We start from the raw sequence: 19,547 nt of genomic DNA on the forward strand, positions 1-19,547 counted from the left end.
TCATAAGAGTTCCAGGAAAACAAATTACATAACAAACTAATTAAAGGCACCTGACGCAGAGGAGAACAAACAGCTGAAGGACTTACATGAGTCTTGCTAGACTGGGAGGTAATGGGTGTAAGAAGGGATTTATGGAGTTGGGTCAGAAACTCCCAGAGAAGATGAAAGTAAGTTATTTTACCTCGGACTAAGCAGTTTGACACAAGGCCCATATTTCCCCTCTTTTATCTGTATGAAATGGAAGAAATAAAACCAAGCGCAGAACAAACACTCTTACAATATTGTAAATTGGGAGCAAGCTAGCAAGGAAAAATTATCTCCATTTTTTCAGGGTAAGGGAGAGCCATTGCCAGCCAAAGCGAATGGTCAAATAGTCTGACCCCAACAGCTTCCTCTGTGCCGAGGAATAAACCTATTGAAACTCAGCATTTGTGTAAGGATTGCGGGACGGTTTGGAATGTGTGTCAGGCCGGGTTCCAGATTGGAGCAAAGGCCCCAAGGATCCAGCCACATAAAGGGGACAAAGGAGTTCTCCACTCCACAGTGATTCCCTTATTTGATAAAGTCTTAGGTTTTTAACTTGGGGTTTCCAACATGGTAACACCAGACACCTTGCTCCTTCCGTTGTTGTTTTTGAGAGAGAGAGTGTGTGTGTGTTTTGCTTGTTGCTTCATGTAGTGGTTTCTGCACACCACTAGTTTCATTCTTTTGAAACGAAGATTTCGGGGCGACCATGACAGTTAATAAAATAACCATTACTTTTATAGTCCGTTTGTCTTCCAAGATGGCGGCACATTCATACGCTGTGGCTCTGAGCTCCCAATCGTGTAATCTCGCTGTATACAAGTTGTACAAGTGACAATAAAGTATTTCAACTCAATCTACAAATAAGCCGTTTTGTCTGTGATCCCAGTAGTTCTTGGCTCAGCACTGAGAGGCAGGAACAGGGCAGGTGCGTCCGTGACTCTGCTAGGCAAGCATCTCTTCCGAAATTCCTGACACAGGCACAGCACACCTTGAGCAGGTGGAGGAGACTTGCGCTGCAGAGGGGAGTTGTTGTGTTGAAAGTGGTTTGCCTAAGACCAGGTGGGCAACATGTGAGCCAGGGGTGAGCTGATTGTACCTCATCGTCTTGGCACAAAGACTACACCAGCTGCCCGTGTTGCTTTTTAGCCATGTCTTGGCATTATTTTTCCTCCAGTTTCCTCCCCCCCTCATATTGAGAGCAAGCAATATGGAGCGAGCCCACCCATGCTGTTTCCTTAGATGCAAAATAGATCAGGTTAAGTAGGCCTGGAGGGATACTGAGAGCAGATTTCACAATATTGTGGCTCACTAAATACTTGATGGGAAGTCACTGGGGAAGGGGAACTTTCCTCTGGATTTTTGTACTGTAGAAATCTCCCATCACAGTAACGCTTCCCTTTCTCCTTCATGGGTGGAAATAAATATATTTGGAAACGGGCGGTTCCCGTGGTTCCATGGCAATGGGAGTCCAATAAAACAGATATTTTATTGTAGCTACAGCAGATGGTAGCATGAGGTGGTGGGGACAAGAAGTGCGCCTGGTGTTCTTATACCACATGGCACATGTTCTGCACACAAATAAGACTTCAGCTTCCAAACTGCACATTGCCCAAAAAAATGAAAATGAAAGCACTGTCACTCTTCTGCTGATTCTCAGCTACCACCTGGCATCATTTCAGCAAATATGCCTGTAGTGTAATTTTTTTTGCTGTCTCTTCCCACTGAAACATAGTTCCCCCCCTTGCTGATTAAAATAAGAAATAATGAGCCGAGTCCGGTCATGGGGATGCCACATGCAGGTGTTTCCAAATGTGTGAGGCCAAAATGCAGTAAATTTTCCATATTTTTCAAAATAGAAACTAGCACATCCCTCTACTGTCATAATTGCAACGAGAAACCGATGTAACTGGCTGTCATAAGTTGTTCCCTATAATTTTAACATGGAAATTACCATAAACAAACATGTTTGCAGACCTTTTGTAACGATCCTTTTGTTATAATCCACTGAGGGAAGGGGGGGGGGTCTTTCACTTCTAATTATTTTTGCAAAACAAGGTTCTACCTTTCAGTGAGACTTCACTCTCTCTTTCTCTCTCTCTCTGTCTCTGAAGGCTCTTCCCTGAATAGAATATTCTAATACAATATGCTTTCAGAAAAAGACAATTCTTACTTTAAGACAACAAATATATTTCCTCAGCCTACTTTGAAAAGGCTATAAACAACTATTGATGGTCTTCTAGATATCCTGCATAATGTGGCAATGCATATGCTTCATATTGTGTTTTTTAAGTTAAAAAGGAAATCTGGATGATGAAGTTTTAAAGCAACATTGGTATTTGGCTGATTAAACCGTCGATGGCCTTTTAAACTGTGGGGATGGGTGGGTTACTATCCTGTTATTATGTTATGTATTTGTGTGTTTTATGCTGTAAATTGCCCTGTAATCCTCGGATGAAGAGCAGCATATAAGTTAAATGAATGATGAATGATAGATAGATAAGATAGAATTTGTTCATTTCAGCAAAAAATAGGTAATGTGAAAGACTCCTTTGGTGACCATTCTCAGTCCATGGATCCAGTCTCACATTATTCTGTCCCTACTAGAACAGACGTCTAACACACAGCATCAGAATGAATGGGATCTCTGGCTTCTGCTGGAGCAGAAAGGCAGCAATGGTATTACACTGAACTGGGATTTTTAATAAGATGGGATCAAATAACAGCTCGTGAAAAAGCCATTATGGTAGAAGTCCTATTTATTGGGAAAAATCAATATATTTGCTATAAAATCCATAACAGTAATGCAACTGGATACTTATTTTTGGATGCAATAACCCTGAATGTTACATACCAAATACAATACAATAACACTGACTTCCTCCGTTATTTACATGTTTATGAAAATCGATATGCAATCTATGTTAAATGAACTTAGAACGGAGAATAGTTACAATAGAAAAATAATATTTTGGATAAAGCATTCTCAAGGAATCCAATCACATATTTTTTTTCAGGCCTCTAGCAGTAAGGCAAAAGTCCCTGGTACAGGAGATAACTTAATTTACAAAATACAATAACCGTTGAGACACATTTTCAAGTTTGCTTTTGGTATACTTTCTCTTACTGTGAAATCACTTTTGTATTCTTACTAAACAGAAAGACTCTCAGGAATGGAACTTGAGGAAGATCTACTACATATTACATTTATATCGCTGAGCTTAGTAACCGAAAATTCTTCTCATTTGCTCAGTGAGCTAATTTTGAGTTTTCATAGGAAACAGAACTGTCACATTTCAGAAGTCTTGTTCCCCCCTCCCCCTTTTTTATTGGAACTGGCACACAACTACATTTTCACAAGAGGACATCAGAAATGCAACTAAAACCAGGCTTGGAGCACTCTGGGAAGGTGTATGCCAAACCTAAGGGTTGCCCTTTAATACTTCCACTCGCCCCTGCCATGCCCCCCACCAGTCTCCCCCCGACACAGTTCCATTCCCGTCCACAGTCAAGTTGTTTTAATTCCTTCAAAGGCACAGAACTTCCATCTCTTCTCCAGTGTTGCTCCTACTCCAGAAAACTCTTGCTTAAACATGCGTGGAAGCCTCATCAAAAGCATTTCTATTTCATTTGCAGAGATCTAGGAAAAGGAAGAAAACATAGCAAAAGACATTCCATTTGTGATCACAAATCATAGAATCATAGAGTTGGAAGAGACCACAAGGGCCATCGAGTCCAAGCCCCTGCCAAGCAGGAAACACCATCAGAGCACTCCTGACATATGGTTGCCAAGCCTCTGCTTAAAGACCTCCAAAGAAGGAGACTCCACCACACTCCTTGGCAGCAATAATTGATGGATATGCTCAGATCCTGCCAGGGGTGGGTTCTCATGATCGTTTGTCTAGGGCAATTTGTGCCATTAATTGATACGTCTCCCCTACCCATTAATTAAGGGATATCTCTTGTATTTCTCTTAGAGATGTCTACAGAACGCTGAATAAGAACTGCAGAGGTCATGAAAACCAGCCTCAGACAAGAGGAAAGGGTTGAAGCCCCCAAATTCTTCCCCGCAGCTCAGATGGAAACATTTGCAGTAGTTTTGGGAAGAATACAAATTGCAAAGGCCACTGTGCTTTTCAGGTGGTGGTGGTGAGGAACGGACTTCATTCCTCTCTTCTCTCTACAAGTTGCTGTTGGCTGCTCCCACCACTGACCAGGTGTGTTTGGGAGAACAGGCAAAATAGTTTATTATTATTATTATTATTATTATTATTATTATTATTATTAATAATAATACTTTTATTTATACCCCGCCCTCCCCAGCCAAGGCCGGGCTCAGAGCAGCTTACAAGCAATAATAAAAACAAGTTGAATGATTACAACTTAAAAACAAAATTAAAATACAACATTAAAATATCGAAACATTAAAATATTAAAATGTAGCCTCCTCTCAGGAGGAGAAGGAAAAGAAAAAAGAAAGAGAGGGAGGGAGGGAGGGAGGGAGGGAGGGAGGGAATCAAATTGGCTCCAAGCCAAAGGCCAGGCGGAACAACTCTGTCTTACAGGCCCTGCGGAAAGAAATCAGATCCTGCAGGGCCCTGGTCTCATGAGGCAGAGTGTTCCACCAGACCGGAGCCAGAGTTGAAATTGCCCTGGCTCTGGTTGAAGCTAATCTGACTTCCTTAGGGCCCGGGACCGCTAGGGTGTTGAGGCTCTCCGTGGGGCAGACTGGGAGAGGTGGTCCCGTAGGTATGTGGGTCCTAGGCTGTGAAGGGCTTTAAAAGTCAAACGCAGCACCTTAAATCTGACCCTGTACTCCACCGGGAGCCAGTGCAGCTTGAAAAGCACTGGGTAAATATGCTCCCATGGCAGAGACCCTGTGAGGAGCCTCGCTGCAGCATTCTGTACCCGCTGGAGTTTAAGAGATTAAGTACCTTTGGGCAGCTGAGAGTAGCAGAACTGCATTCATGAGCAGTCAGATCAATGAACCATATGCACCCACCCAGACTCTGCGATTGTCATCTGAGGCCCTTCTCCATGTACCTCCTCAAGAGGTCCGGAGGGTGGCAACTTGAGAACGGGGCGGCCCTTTGTGTGGCTCTAATTAGATATATCGCCGTCACGATTCATAGGTTTCCAGGTACGCCTGAACCCAGAGAAGTTGGGGACCCTTGCCATAATAGCTGAGGCAGAGCTGTTTGCATCACTGACAGTCTCTCATCCTTGAATGCCCTCGGAAGAATCCGTGCAGAGAGGTGGGCAGTTCTGGGGTGCATTACACCTTAATTTTGAGCCACGTTTGCTGCCTCAGACACATGGGAACCTTTTTCTGGCTGTCCTAGCCTGAATGCTCACAGATTCCCGCCCGGAGAACACTGTTCAAAAGCTTTCGTGACATTTGCCAGTTCTGCAAGGGCTTAATGGCTGCACCTCCGCTTTTATTTTGTTGTGAAATGCACATATTTTGCACCCGTCACGACAGCAGCAAACAGTGCAGGGAAGAAGAAGAGTTTGGATTTGATATCCCACTTTATCACTCCCCTTCAGAGTCTCAAAGCGGCTAACAATCTCCTTTCCCTTCCTCCCCCACAACAAACACTCTGTGAGGCGAGTGGGGCTGAGAGACTTCAGAGAAGTGTGACTGGCCCAAGGTCACCCAGCAGCTGCATGTGGAGGAGCAGGGAAGCGAACCTGGTTCACCAGATTACGAGTCCATCGCTCTGAACCACTACACCACACTGGCTTACTTGGCATTCATCTGTGAATGAACTAGGGATGGGTTTAAAATCCCTGTCATGGTAACAGTGGGGAAAGCTATTCCTGCTTGGAAGCACATATCTAAATTAGGTTGGTGTCTGAAGGGAGTGGAGCAACAGATATCCTGGTAACACTTTTGGTAGTCAAATCTTACCTGACTTGAGTCTAACAGGACTAGCCAACATGGTGCCATCCAATTGCTTTGGAGCACAACTCCCACAACCCAAGAGCATTGCCCATACTGGCTGAAACTGATGGGAGTTGTGCTTCACAGCACCAGCATGGCACCATGTTGGCTACTCCTAATGGATGGTGGCAAAATGGCCAGACTGGGAGAGGCAGCTGCCGGGGGATTTCTCCCTTCCCTTCAGCAGGTAGTGTGGCTCATCCCCCTAGGGCAGGGGTCTGCAACCCGTGGCTCCGGAGCCGCATGTGGCTCTTTTACACCTTTGCCGCGGCTCTGGGGCGGATACTAGCGAGGGGAGGAGGCGCATTGTGCGCCCCAACACTCCCCACTGTGGCGGGCGCTGTACTGGCTGTGACGTCGCATGGGGGCGGTGCGTGCGTTAGTCACGCATCGTCCCGACGTCACCTTCCCGCCCGCCCACTACATTGTAAGGGGCATGTACGCTGGTCACTGTTTTGAAGGGGAGTGAAGAACACACACACAAGAAAAGGTAACTTGTTAATTTAACGTTTATTTCTATGAGGAGGAGTAATTCTGAGGGGTCAAACAAAAAAATAATAAAAAAGTGATAAAGTTTTGCGGCTCCCAGTTTTTTTTCCTTCGGAAACAGGTCCAAGTGGCTCTTTTTGTCTTAAAGGTTGCAGACCCCTGGCCTAGGGGCAAGTTCACTGGGCAGCTGTGACAAATGTTTGGCTGGACTGTGTGGACAGATTGAATCATCTTAATGGTGCTCCTGGCTATGTATGTAAGGGTGCCCATTAATCAATTTGCTTTTACAGCAAAAACAGTAGCGAATGGGACTCAATACATCTTTTGGACAGTTCTTTGATCAAGAATGGCTGGGATTTCTGCCTCTGTCCTGCATCTGTTCCACACAGTTACACGCAATCTTATATTTCTATAACCCCAAAACTGATAATAGTGAATTCAATTTACCCTGGAATCCAACTGCTGCATATAAGACCAAAGATATTCTATATTAGCTCCAAAAGGATGGACGTGAAGAAAGGTAGAGATGATACCTGTATTAAAAGAAACACCAAACTTGAACATTTCCTTAGGCAAAACAGAACATGGCAAAACAAAATAAGGTTTGCATATGACCGTGCCTGCTTCTTACTAAAATTAGGTCACTTATATCTGCTAAACAATTAGGACGACCTATTGAAAAGCAGTCACTCACTTTTCAACAATGACTACGGATCCCAACCAGCTGACCAGGATAAAGGGGAAGATTTCACAGCAAATACTTTCTGGAAGCATTTGTTTCAGCTCTCAGTTTAATGCTTAATTTGCCAATAAAACATTGTAGGCATGGAAATGAGAATATTGTGCATTTTCTTCTTCAGTTGTTCTTGTCATGAAAATGTTGGATACCAAATGCATCCAAAATTGCACTGTCTTGAATTGCTCTAATAATTTCAGCATGGATTGTGTTTAATCCAGATTAGTGAGCAAACGGAAACATTTTTTTCAGGCGGGTTTCCATTTTTCTATTTTAAAACTACCCATTTTGTCTGTCTTATCTGTATTACTTATTTCTTAGTAGAAAAAAGAAAAAGAAAAAAGAATCACATCTTACCAGAAGAAGCTGGTAGTGTGTGTTTTTGTGCAGAGAGTTCCTCTCCCTGCCTTTATCTTTCTCCACATCAAATGATACAAGCTCCACATAAAAACTAGTTGCATCTTATTGTCATGATGTTGCCTCAGACTAAAATGGTTACTCTTCCTGAATTATCTGACATTTGGTCCCTTGGCCAAAAGTGCTGGGATCTCTCTGACTCAAACTGGTTTTCTTCTGGATTTCTTGTGAATGCATGTGCACCTATTCTGTCTGGCTCCAAACTGCTGAGGACATACAAAGGGATGTTCTATGGGCAAGATGGTGAAGTGGAGAGAGAGGACCTCAACTATTGAGCACTGGTAACAGAGTCAGTGGGATGCAGGTGGCGCTGTGGGTTAAATCACAGAGCCTAGGGCTTGCCGATCAGAAGGTCGGCGGTTCGAATCCCCGCAATGGGGTGAACTCCCATTGCTCAGTCCCTGCTCCTGCCAACCTAGCAGTTCGAAAGCACATCAAAGTGCAAGTAGATAAATAGGTACTGCTCCAGCGGGAAGGTAAACGGCATTTCCGTGCGCAGCTCTGGTTCGCCAGAAGCGGTTTAGTCATGCTGGCCACATGACCCGGAAGCTATACACCAGCTCCCTCGGCCAGTAAAGCGAGATGATTGCCACAACCCCAGAGTCGGCCACGACTGGACCTAATGGTCAGGGGTCCCTTTACCTAACAGAGTCAGTAGAACAAGTTTTAGGTATGCAGAAGCATTTTGTGGTTCTTAACCCACCTTTTTTAAAATCTAAAAGAGCCAGGGACAGGTTGCATTTGAGAAGCCAATGGGTATATGCAGAAAGAAAGGAAAGGAAAGAAGGAAGGCAGGAAGCAAAACTATTCTGCTGTCATTTTTCATTTGCCCAGTCTGCACTGAAACCTGAATTGCTGCTGCTGTAAGGTATAGTTATCCTTTTTAAAAAAGCAATGGGTGAATCAAACTATTAGGACACGCCTACAACCTCTGCACTGATTGTGCCATTTCTACTGATCTAATTCTTTTACACTTATGCTTAATGTTGCAACGATGCTTTCATTTGCAGTGTTATTCACCAAATGTATCTGGTCACAATGACATTCTTTGTCTCTCACACAATAAGACACGGTTTCAAGGCCGCTAATTCCTGCACAGCCACCCCTGGTTTGCTGCAGGCGATGTTATGATTCAGAAATGGCGCCCAGGTCACCTTACCTATCAACAGGGCCTCTTTTTCCGATTTTAGTGGCTGGCTTCGCTTCTCAGGATTTTTTTCTCTGTCTTGGCTGACCACTGGTACCGTCAACACATTGATTTCCTATAAAGTTTACAAACAAAACTAAATAAAAGAGGTGCTTATGTAGGATTTATCCATTTCAATAAGTATTGCTGGCATTTTTCATCTCAATAAAAAAAGATCATTACTTTAATTTACAGCTACAGGAAAGATAATTATAAGTTATTGATCTGTTTCCGGAAGCTCTCTGTTCCCAATTGCAAACTAGGTCAGCTTTGTCTCTTCTTTTTCTTTCTCGGAGGTGAGGAAGGAAAAGGTCCAGATTGTGTAATCGTCTCTTTAGGATTTGCTACCTTCCTCAGCAAAATTAGCTAAGACCTGAAGATTACCATGGATGATTTCACAATCAAGGCAAGTAAGAATAATGTGATTCAATTTGTCTCATGCATTGCTCTTGCAGCAACAACACAATGCAGATTATTTTGTTGTCGCCGTTGTTTAGTTGTTTAGTTGTGTCTGACTCTTCATGACCCCATGGACCAGAGCACGCCAGGCACTCCTGTCTTCCACTGCCTCCCGCAGTTTGGTCAGACTCGTGCTGGTAGCTTCGAGAACACTGTCCAACCATCTCGTCCTCTGTCGACCCCTTCTCCTTGTGCCCTCCATCTTTCCCAACATCAGGGTCTTTTCCAGGGAGTCTTCTCTTCTCAGGAGGTGGCCAAAGTACTGGAGCCTCAGCTTCATGATCTGTCCTTCCAGTGAGCACAGCGCTGATTTCCTTCAGAATGGATAGGTTTGATCTACTTGCATTCCATGGGACTCTCAAGAGTCTCCTCCAGCACCATAATTCATAAGCATCAATTCATCGGCGATCAGCCTTCTTTATGGTCCAGCTCTCACTTCCATACATCACTACTGGGAAAACCATAGCTTTAACTATACGGACCTTTGTTGGCAACCCTGAAATCCTGCTGCCTTTGCTGAGGCAACAGGTGTGTACAGCCAACGCAGGAATCCTGCATTGCCCCCATCCACTGATGTCACCCATGTCATCAGCTGATGAACTGGTGAGCATGGTTTGGGGAAAATAGCCTTGCAGGTCAAATTGGACTCCCTAGCAGGCCAAGACTGACCTATGGGCTGGATGATCTGCACCCTTGGCTTAAGCAGCTGCAATTGGAGCTACACTAAGAACAAGGAGCTACTGCAGCCAAGCTCAAATGGAGTATGAAGTAGCAATAATAATAATAATAATAATAATAATAATAATAATAATAATAATTTATTGATACCTCACCCATCTGGCTGGGTTTCCCCAGCCACTCTAGGTGACTTCCAACTGAATATTAAAAACAATACAGCACCAGACATTAAAAACTTCCCTAAACAGGGCTGCCTTCAGATGTCTTCTAGAAATCGGATAGTTGTTTATTTCCTTGACATCTGCTGGGAGGGCGTTCCACAGGGCAGGTGCCACTACTGAGAAGGCCCTCTGCCTGGTTCCCTGTAACTTGGCTTTTCGCAGGGAGGGAACCCCCAGAAGGCCCTCGGCGCTGGATCTCAGCGTCAGGGCAGAACGATGGGGGTGGACACGCTCCTTCAGGTATACAGGACCGATGCTGTTTAGGGCTTTAAAGGTCAGCACCAACGTGACCTGCCCCTTGTGCTTTGCAATTTCTCCTACATGTGCTGTTTGGGGGGTTGGTTACTGGCGCAGACATGCCAGCAGAGCAACATCGCCGGGGCCTGAGATCCACTCCAGGAGGCGTGAGAGTCCCCTTCTGTTTAGCTTTCCTTGCTGCAGAAGGCAACGGGTGAGAGGCTACTTCAAACGATGTGAAAAGCAGCTAGCTGGAACCAATATTTCCATATGCACCTGGCCAGCCATTCGTGAAATAGCTTCACAACTGTCAGGCAGGGCCTTGAACTTAAGTTATTCTTGCTCTGTTATGAATAATACGCAGCAGAGGCAACCAAAGAACCCCGTTCCTGTTGCTCTGCTGCTCACGGACGCAGCATTACCATACGCTGAGCCCAATCCACCGGGAAGTTCTTTTGCACACCATTAAAATAAATAAGAGTTGTTCAAGGGAACCTATCTGTCATCTGTCTTTGCTCCCTTTGCTGCAGAGATAATATGGGCTTCTCCCCGCCCCAAACACTGAAGCACTTGTATTTGTAGAGATGGTCATAGCTTCAGAATTCCATAACAAACTGAATTAACTATAGCACCTCTGTTTGAAAAGCATTCAGTTAAGAAAAGGCATTTACTAAAAGCTTGTTTCTGCAAGAAAATGGCTCATATATGTAACGACAGAATTAACAGGTTAAGAAGAAATCAATGTTGATGTCTAGGATATCTATATTACACTAAAAAAACAAACCAGTTTTGAAATTTGTTTAGCTTGCAAGGTTCCTGTTTACAGCATCCTGGGAACTGTAGTACTATAAAAGGGCTGGAAACCTCTAATTTATAAACATCTCTATAAATCTCTAATTTATAGGCAGCATTGTAAAAAATATTGTCCGAACACAGGCTATCCCAATGTGGTCAGAAATAAGGAAAAGGCAGTCCAAGATGAGACGGAGTTTATTAAAGGTGAAGTATCGAAGGCCCAAATGCACACAAGAAAGAAAAGTGGGAGGCATCTAAGGAAACTCGTGTGGCTGTAAGAGGAACAGGGGCGGAGTTGGGTCTCAAATTTCTGTGGCACCCTGTGCAAGGCCAAAATTCAGTGCCCCCCCACCTCTTGCCTTCCATTCTGCTCAATTCACTACATCACAGTTGCACCGACCCTTCCCCCCAGCTTGGACTGCAAAGAACATGGCATTAGTTAAGCATTTTGCTGGTCACTATATGGGACGCGGGTGGCGCTGTGAGTTAAACCACAGAGCCTAGGACTTGCCGATCAGAAGGTTGGCAGTTTGAATCCCCGCGATGGGGTGAGCTCCCGTTGCTCAGTCCCTGCTCCTGCCCACCTAGCAGTTCGAAAGCACGTCAAAGTGCAGGTAGATAAATAGGTACCACTCCGGTGGGAACGTAAACGGTATTTCCGTGGGCTGCTCTGGTTCGCCAGAAGCGGCTTAGTCATGCTGGCCACATGACCCGGAAGCTGTATGCCGACTCCCTTGGCCAATAAAGCGAGATGAGCGCCGCAACCCCAGAGTCGGTCACGACTGGACCTAATGGTCAGGGGTCCCTTTACCTTTACCTATATGGCTGGTGGGCAGTGTTGGGCTCGATGGGTCACAACTTGAGCCGACTGGATCAAAGCCTTCAACACAACCAGCTCATGTCCAGATTGACTTAATTCATTGTGTGGCTCCTCTGAGAACAAACCATGATTATTGCCAGAGCCTCCACATATTTATTTGGGGTGTTTTAGAAATTACTCTCAAACTAGCTAACATTTTAGTTTTGCTTTAGTTTTGCCTTGCCAGAACCTGTGGTGTGAAAATGAAGGTAGAAATACAGAGATTCAAAGATTCCTCTTTTCTTTACTACAGTATTACTCAACCTTTTTAAAACTCAGGACCCCCTTTTAATCCAAACGTGCATTTAGGGGTCTCATTTCTCAATATTTCCCCATGTATTTGCATGGTGGTAGTGCTCCTGTCGTGACCCTCCTTGGATCAGGCCATGACGCACTAGGGGCTCCCGACCTGCCAGATGAAGACCGTGCTGGACCATATTGTACACAAAAGCTTATTATTCTTTTATCTGTTCCTTGTCTCTCATCACGGGGAACCAGAACCACCACAGCACTCTAATCTAAAACTACAGATGTCAAAATTGATCATGAAACAAAACAAATAGAGCATGAAATAGTCTAGATGAAGGATTTTTATATCAAATGAAAAACTCTGGCACCAAAGGCAAGTAGAGAAAGAGGCAGAACTTCCCGTACCCATAGCCCTTTGCTATATACTAAAAGCCTCTCAGTCAAGGTGGCCTCTCATACTGTCCGACTACAATGGCCAAATGGCCATGTTGGTTGTGACTGAGGAGGACTGGGATCCAACAATATCTGGGGAGCTTCTTCTTCTTCTTCTTTGGAGATCACTCGTAGCTGAGTAAGATTGTCTTCCATGAACACGGTTTTAACAATGAGTCCATAAGTGACTGTGGAGGCCAATTCTGGATCCACACGTCCTTCCACAGTTGGGGACATTGGTTTCCAGGCGGGAGTTGATCACAGTGTAGATTTGCCAAGCATGCCTTCCTCTTAGTTTCTCCCTTACGTCCTGAATTTGAGTGTCTTCAAAGCCCATGACACCTTTGGTAAAGGCTGTTCTCCAACTGGAGCGCTCGCAGGCCAGTGTTTCCCAGTTGTCAGTGTTTATACTACATTTTTTTAGATTTGCCTGCTCTGAGATGTTGCTCTGCTGGCTTTCAGCACCAAACAACCACCAAACAAGGGAAAGGCATACAAACCATTTGCCTTGACTTGAGGGTAGAGTAATGGAGCAAATCGGTCCAGAAGAAACGAAAGGGCAATAGCATCTCCCCTGACAACTATGTGCTTCCCTAAAGAAGCCTGTCTCATTTGCCTGCAATCTTATTTTATTTTTTTAAACAGGAAAAGGAACAAGGATGATTGCCCTGCAAAGATGCTTACCAAGGCCAGCTCCAAGCTAGGAGGAGCTTCACGGGTCCTGAGGAGGATTATTCTCTGCATAGCAACGCTAAAAGATCAGCATTTCTTGCAGTGCATCTTTGTTGTGCACAGATGACAGTTTGGCTGTCAGCCCTGTCTGGAATGCACTTCTTTATACTAGTTTAAGTAACACCCTCTCACAGATATTTCAAAATATGGGACAAGCATCTCTGCATTTCTTTGCCAACACCACACGGATCTTGCGCTGAATATGAGGGTATTTGCTAAATCCAACTTGTCAACTGTATCAAATAGGTACTAATCCCATTAAATGCATCAGAGACCACTAATAACCAAGCATGAGCCACCAAATCCTTTCCTCTCAGGGCATTTTGATCTGCTCAGATTTAGAGACTAGCCTCAAGGGGAAAAGAACTGTAAACTTTCCTTAGTAATAAATGTACTTTTGAAAGCTTTCCCCCCAAAAAGTCACTGTTGCATATTAACTAACCACCATTTTAGAAGAAGTATTAATCTTGAAATACTCTTTACAGGGCTCTCATCCATCAATGATGCTCATTACTGCAGCAAATGAAACCTTCAGCATTATTTATTATTAATATTATTATTGGAGCCTATGTCCCCTATTTCTCAGTTATAGTTCTCTGGAACCACTTCCAAATCTGCAACAAAGCAATTTCTCTTTAGAGTGCAAAGGCAGAAAATGCTGTGCAGCTAAGCAGGAGAGAGATTGTGCCCCAGGCCCACAGCCCTCTTCTTCTCAGCTCCTAGATGAAGGAAGGCCTGAAGGAGCATCTCCACTCCCATCATTCAGCCCCGAAACTGAGGTCCAGCTCTGAGGGCCTTCTGGGGGTTCCCTCACTGCGAGAAGTGAGGTTACAGGGAACCAGGCAGAGGGCCTTCTCGGTAGTGGCACCAGCTCTGTGGAACGCCCTCCCATCAGATATCAAGGAAATAAACAACTATCTGACTTTTATAAGACATCTGAAGGCAGCCCTGTTTAGGGAAGTTTTTCATGTCTGATTCTATTTTTAATATTCTGTTGGGAGCTGCCCAGAGTGGCTGGGGAGACTCAGCCAGATGGGTGGGGTATAAATAAGCCATCATCATCCCTACAAGCAGAGGATGAAGGGTTTGAGGTGGCCAGATTTCCTGTCTCCCTCAGGGACTGTGGGTGCTACTGCAGAGCTATCATGTTCATCTGTGACTTGCTGACAAGCCCAGACAGAGTCTCCTGGAAGAGAGTGACACTCGTCTTCACTCTTGCTTTCTTCAGTCCTTGTCACATGGGGAGCAGCTGACGGAGGAAACGGGAAGCAGGAATCGCCCTGCGCAGAAAATCAGGTACGGATGGCAAGCAACTCAGCTCAAGGTCTTTGCGTGGACAGGCGGAGCCAAGTGAGGATTCCCAGATAAGATCCTCCCTCTATTGTGTGGGCAGGTAATCCCTCCCCCTACCTGGCCTGGTCTCCTTGGCAATGCATCCCCCAGGTGGGATTGGACAACTGACTGGGGTAGACCTCCAGGTATCCCACCTGAGGGAAGGCAAAGCCAAGCCTATGCTGATGGAGCCGCTCCTGATCCAGGCAAAGGGCGCCCCCCCCCCGTCTTATGCAGGGAGCGGTCATTAGCACACCAGTTTTAAGGGCAGGGCTGCATGTTGCATCTATATGTAACAAAATCAATCCTTTTCCTGGGAAAGGTAGATTTGGGGAGAGGGATTTGGAATGGAGAAGCAGCCATTAAAGGGGAAGACATCCCATCACATCTCTGCTCCAAATGGCTTCCACAAGCCATTTTCTGCTCTGCCATTTGTTGCTTTAGATTTGTAAGTCTTCTTGCCTGTATTCCATTACTATATTATTGTTTTTACTGCATTATTGTAAACTGCCCTGAGAAAGTTGTGAAAGAATGTGGGTTAAACCACAGAGCCTAGGACTTGCCGATCAGAAGGTCGGCGGTTCGAATCCCCGTGACGGGGTGAGCTCCCATTGCTCGGTCCCTGCTCCTGCCAACCTAGCAGTTCGAAAGCACGTCAAAGTGCAAGTAGATTAATAGGTACCACTCCGGCAGGAAGGTAAATGACGTTTCCGCTCTGGTTTGCCAGAAGCGGCTTAGTCATGCTGGCCACATGACCCAGAAGCTGTACGCCGGCTCCCTCGGCCAATAAAGCGAGATGAGCGCCGCAACCCCAGAGTTGGCCACGACTAGACCTAATGGTCATGGGTCCCTTTACCTTTACCTTTAACAGAATAATTAAAATGTAACTAGGCCCTGGAACTTCACTGCTACTACGTGGTCTAGAAAGCTGCTTTGGGGGGTGCGAGAATTAAAGAGCAAACCTTAGGATTCTGAAAACTCATTGTTGAAAGCTGCAGGTTTTTGTTTTTTCTCCATTCTTCACAATTCTTCTAGGTCCCATACATTTTTCAGTAGTGAAAAACAAGAAAGCTTTGTTGTGATGAATGCTACAAAGCAGGACAGCCATTTCTTACCAGAGACGTGTTAATTCCAAAAGGCAGATTGGGAAATTCATTTCATTTGTCTTGAAATAAGCATGCTTGGAAGTGAACCTATGATTCCAGGGAAAGGCAGATATTTCCCTAGCTATTAACTCAATGCAGTTACTTTTATTTCAGAATGCAAATAGTAAGCATGGGATCTTGACAAAGAAATACAAAGTTGTACCTACATTTGCCTGAGATTCATCACGACCATTAGTTTCTGCAAACTCCTTGGTGTTTTTTTTTAACTGTGAAGACAAAATATATATATATTATTCTTTACTGGAGTATTTCACATACTTATTGTTGATTTATTTGGAGCACTGTTTTTTTATAAGGCTCCCAATGAGCAAAACAGATGGAACATATAGTTTCAGCTTTTGCTGGAACTAGTTTGAAGCTAATAGGTTAGCTGAAAATAAAAACAATAAAAGGAAGCAAATTCTAAGACAGGATCATTATTTTTTAAATAATAAGATTAGAAAGCAGTCTCAGGGCATAAAAAGTATGTAAAATTGGCTTTTATGAGTAATAAATGATTGCATTTTCCATTCCTGTTGCTGTTAATTTGAAACTTTGCTGTGGTTGCAAGTTGCTGCTTGCTAAATTGCAGTTAGCTAATGATTACTTTTGAGCAATATATTTTGGCTGGTTCAAAAGGCTGACGTGCTACGATAGGCTTCCTTCTCAAGGGAGCATCTGCAGAAAGAAAGAGCAGCTCATTTAGATCCCAAACGGTTGCAAACAGAATGATCTCTCAGATTCCGTGTGACTACAAGACGTCGAGAGAGAAAGTGAGAGAGGGAAATCTTTCTAAGTACAGTGGTACTTCGGGTTATAGATGCCTCAGGTTACAGACTCCGCTAACACAGAAATAGTACCTTGGGTTAAGAACTTTGCTTCAGGATGAGAACAGAAATCGTATGACGACGGTGCAGCGGCAGCAGGATGCCCCATTAGCTAAAGTGGTACCTCAGGTTAAGAACAGTTTCAGGTTAAGAACGGACCTCCGGAACGAATTACGTTCTTAACCCGAGGTACCACACCACGGAAGCAGGGTAGCCATTCAGGGAAGGCAATAGGGCAGAGATGGGGATGTTGTGGTCTTCCAGATGTTACTGAACTCCAGAAGCCCCAGCCAGCACGACCAATGATCATGCATTAGGACGATTTTGTGATTTTGTATGTTGTTTTTCTCTCTAGTTGGCTGAAGACCCACTGCTAGTCAGTGATGGGGCTTCATGCTCCGGCATTGGGGGGCGGAGAGCAGGCTGGGGCAGGGCTGGCATGCATCCTGGGGGCGGGGGCTCTGCCTGCAGGGGTGGGGCAAGTGTCCTGGGGCAGGAGGTGCTGCCTGCGGGGGCGTGGCGCCCAGTGCGGGAGGGGGGCAGCTGCGATGGCACCCCACTGGGATCGCGCTGCCAGGAGCAGTGTGCTCCCCACGCACTCCTCTTCCTCTGCCAGCGCTGCTAGTCCATCCTGCAGAATATCTAGGTGGTCAGCCTCCCTAGCTGCTGCTGGGCCCTCCTACCAGTGTATTAGCTTACCAGATAAGCTGGTAGATCCTGTTGGAGTTCTCCTGGAGGCCAACCTTGTGACCTGATGGGCTAGCAGCTCCTGCTCAGTCCTCAAGTGGTCAGTTTCAGGAAGTTTGGAGTCTGGTGCTGGATGCGGAGGTGGAGAAATGCTGCCCAGCCACCAGCTTCACTAGGTCTGCATACTAAAAATGTCCAGCCCATCTTGGGGCTATTAGGATTGCCTCTGCAGGGCCTCCAAAAACAGTATTAAGTTTGGGTAAGTATATATGGGAAAACATGCCCTTTCAGGTAACCTGGTCTCAAGTCGTTTAGGGATTTAAGGTTTTTCAGCAGCTTAAATTAGGTGGCAGTCTAGTAATCAACTGGGAGCCAATGCTGGTGAAAAGCACAAGTGCCATATAGTCAAAACACCCATCCCAGCTACCGTATTTTTTGCTCTATAAGACACACTTTTTCCCTCCTAAAAAGTAAGGGGAAATTTGTGTGTGTCTTATGGGGTGAATGCAGTCTACGCAGCTATCCCAGAAGCCAGAACAGCAAGAGGGATTGCTGCTTTCACTGTGCAGCGATCCCTCTTGCTGTTCTGGCTTCTGAGATTCAGAATATTTTTTTTCTTGTTTTCCTCCTCCAAAAATTAGGTGCATCTTGTGGTCTGGTACGTCTTATAGAGTGAAAAATACGGTAATAATCTTGAATCCCTGTTCTGGACCAATGTCAGTTTCTGGACCATTTATATAGGTGGCCCCATGTACAATGCGTTGCAGTAGTCTAGACAGTTGGCCAAGCTGTCTCCATACAAGAAAGGTCCCAGCTGGCATATTAAGCAAAGAAAAGAAAAGGCACTTCAGTGCTGGATCAATACTTACCCCCAGACTGTTTATTCTAACAAATGGATTGTATAATGAATGTGGTTTTAACCAACGGATTGCAAAACAATTGAGATCCTTAACAAGCAGAATGAATGGATAGCAATTTAAAAAATATTGCATACCCTGTAGTTAAATATGTGCAAGAATGCCCCTGCCTAGATCTGTGGAATATTAGATAGTAAAAAAAGGTCATCGCTGCAGATGCTCAGATTTCAGTATTAGGAACGGCATCTTTGCAAGAGTCCACTAAGCCTCGCTGAGAGCACGTGTGAAAGTCCTCGGCTGCGTCATTAAGGCAAGTTATCAAACATGGTCCCTTGTTTAATTCAGGCAGCTGCTTAATCTCTTGATAATCAAGAATGAATTAACTTCAATTAGATTCCAAAATTACAAAGCTTTATCAGCTCCAGTTAAAATGGCTCCAACTACAGTGACATAATGTTTAATTCCCAGCCCTTTTCTATGCAGGCAATTTCTCAGTTGACCAATTACAACTTGCCTGAAACCACAGCGATATCGTGAGGCAATGAGGTTGCCTCCTTCCAGTTGCTGGCCTTCCTTGCTGTCTTAAAGAATCTGTCCTCTCTTCCCTCAAGCTTTGGAAATAGGCAACACACCTTGCAGAGCTCTTGTTATATTGTTCAGTGCCTGTAACAGGCAAGATTTGTGTTGACCCACCTAAGACTTCAACACCTGCAACGAACAACTTACAATTGATTTCAGATTAACAAGCCAGGAGAAGAATGTTTAGGGGTTGCCATCCTCTCCTCTGGGGAGGGACATGGGCATGGGTTTCCCCCTGGGGATGGGCCACAAAACTTGAAAATCTCAGGAAAGGAATATCTCAGGAAAGGAAAGGAACAGACTTGGCTCATGTGCTCAAGACATCGATTTCATAAAACATATTTTGCTGCACTGTGCAAAATATGAGCAAGCCAGGGCTGAACTGATACTACCCTTGCTGGTACCTTTTCTGGGAAAATCAGAGGCTCGCTATTGGAAGACCGGACAAACGCTAGAACATTAGCAGCGGCAAAGCTTTTATCGGTGGTTGCAAGAACCAATGATCCCTATATTCTGAACAAACTGCTTGTTTAACCTGGAGGTAGGCTGTATGAATTGTGCATTGCTTTGTAACGATTTGTTGGGTCTCTGGACCATAATAAAGATTGATGATGATATTAAATTACAATATTTTTGATTGCGGGACATTTCTTGTACATCAC

The 19,547-nt window shown here is 44.7% G+C and overlaps 1 protein-coding gene across 8 annotated transcripts in view; it reads right to left on the minus strand.

Moving 5' to 3' along the window:
* Positions 1-2,765: 2,765 nt before the first annotated feature.
* The window catches only part of ENOX1 (ecto-NOX disulfide-thiol exchanger 1), a 291,224-nt gene continuing 274,442 nt past the window's right edge, over positions 2,766-19,547 (minus strand). For all 8 annotated transcript variants that reach the window (XM_081917831.1, XM_081917828.1, XM_081917832.1 and 5 more), the window contains 4 exons: positions 16,103-16,162; positions 8,770-8,872; positions 6,905-6,990; positions 2,766-3,664 (listed from right to left, as the gene is read on the minus strand). In XM_081917831.1, the coding sequence (XP_081773957.1) occupies positions 3,533-3,664; positions 6,905-6,990; positions 8,770-8,872; positions 16,103-16,162 (381 nt within the window). In that variant the 3' untranslated portion in view covers positions 2,766-3,532. The remainder of the gene's footprint in view (positions 3,665-6,904; positions 6,991-8,769; positions 8,873-16,102; positions 16,163-19,547) is intronic.

Source organism: Podarcis melisellensis (genome assembly GCF_964234715.1).
Source record: "Podarcis melisellensis genome assembly, chromosome: 7".
Lineage (NCBI taxonomy): Eukaryota > Metazoa > Chordata > Lepidosauria > Squamata > Lacertidae > Podarcis > Podarcis melisellensis.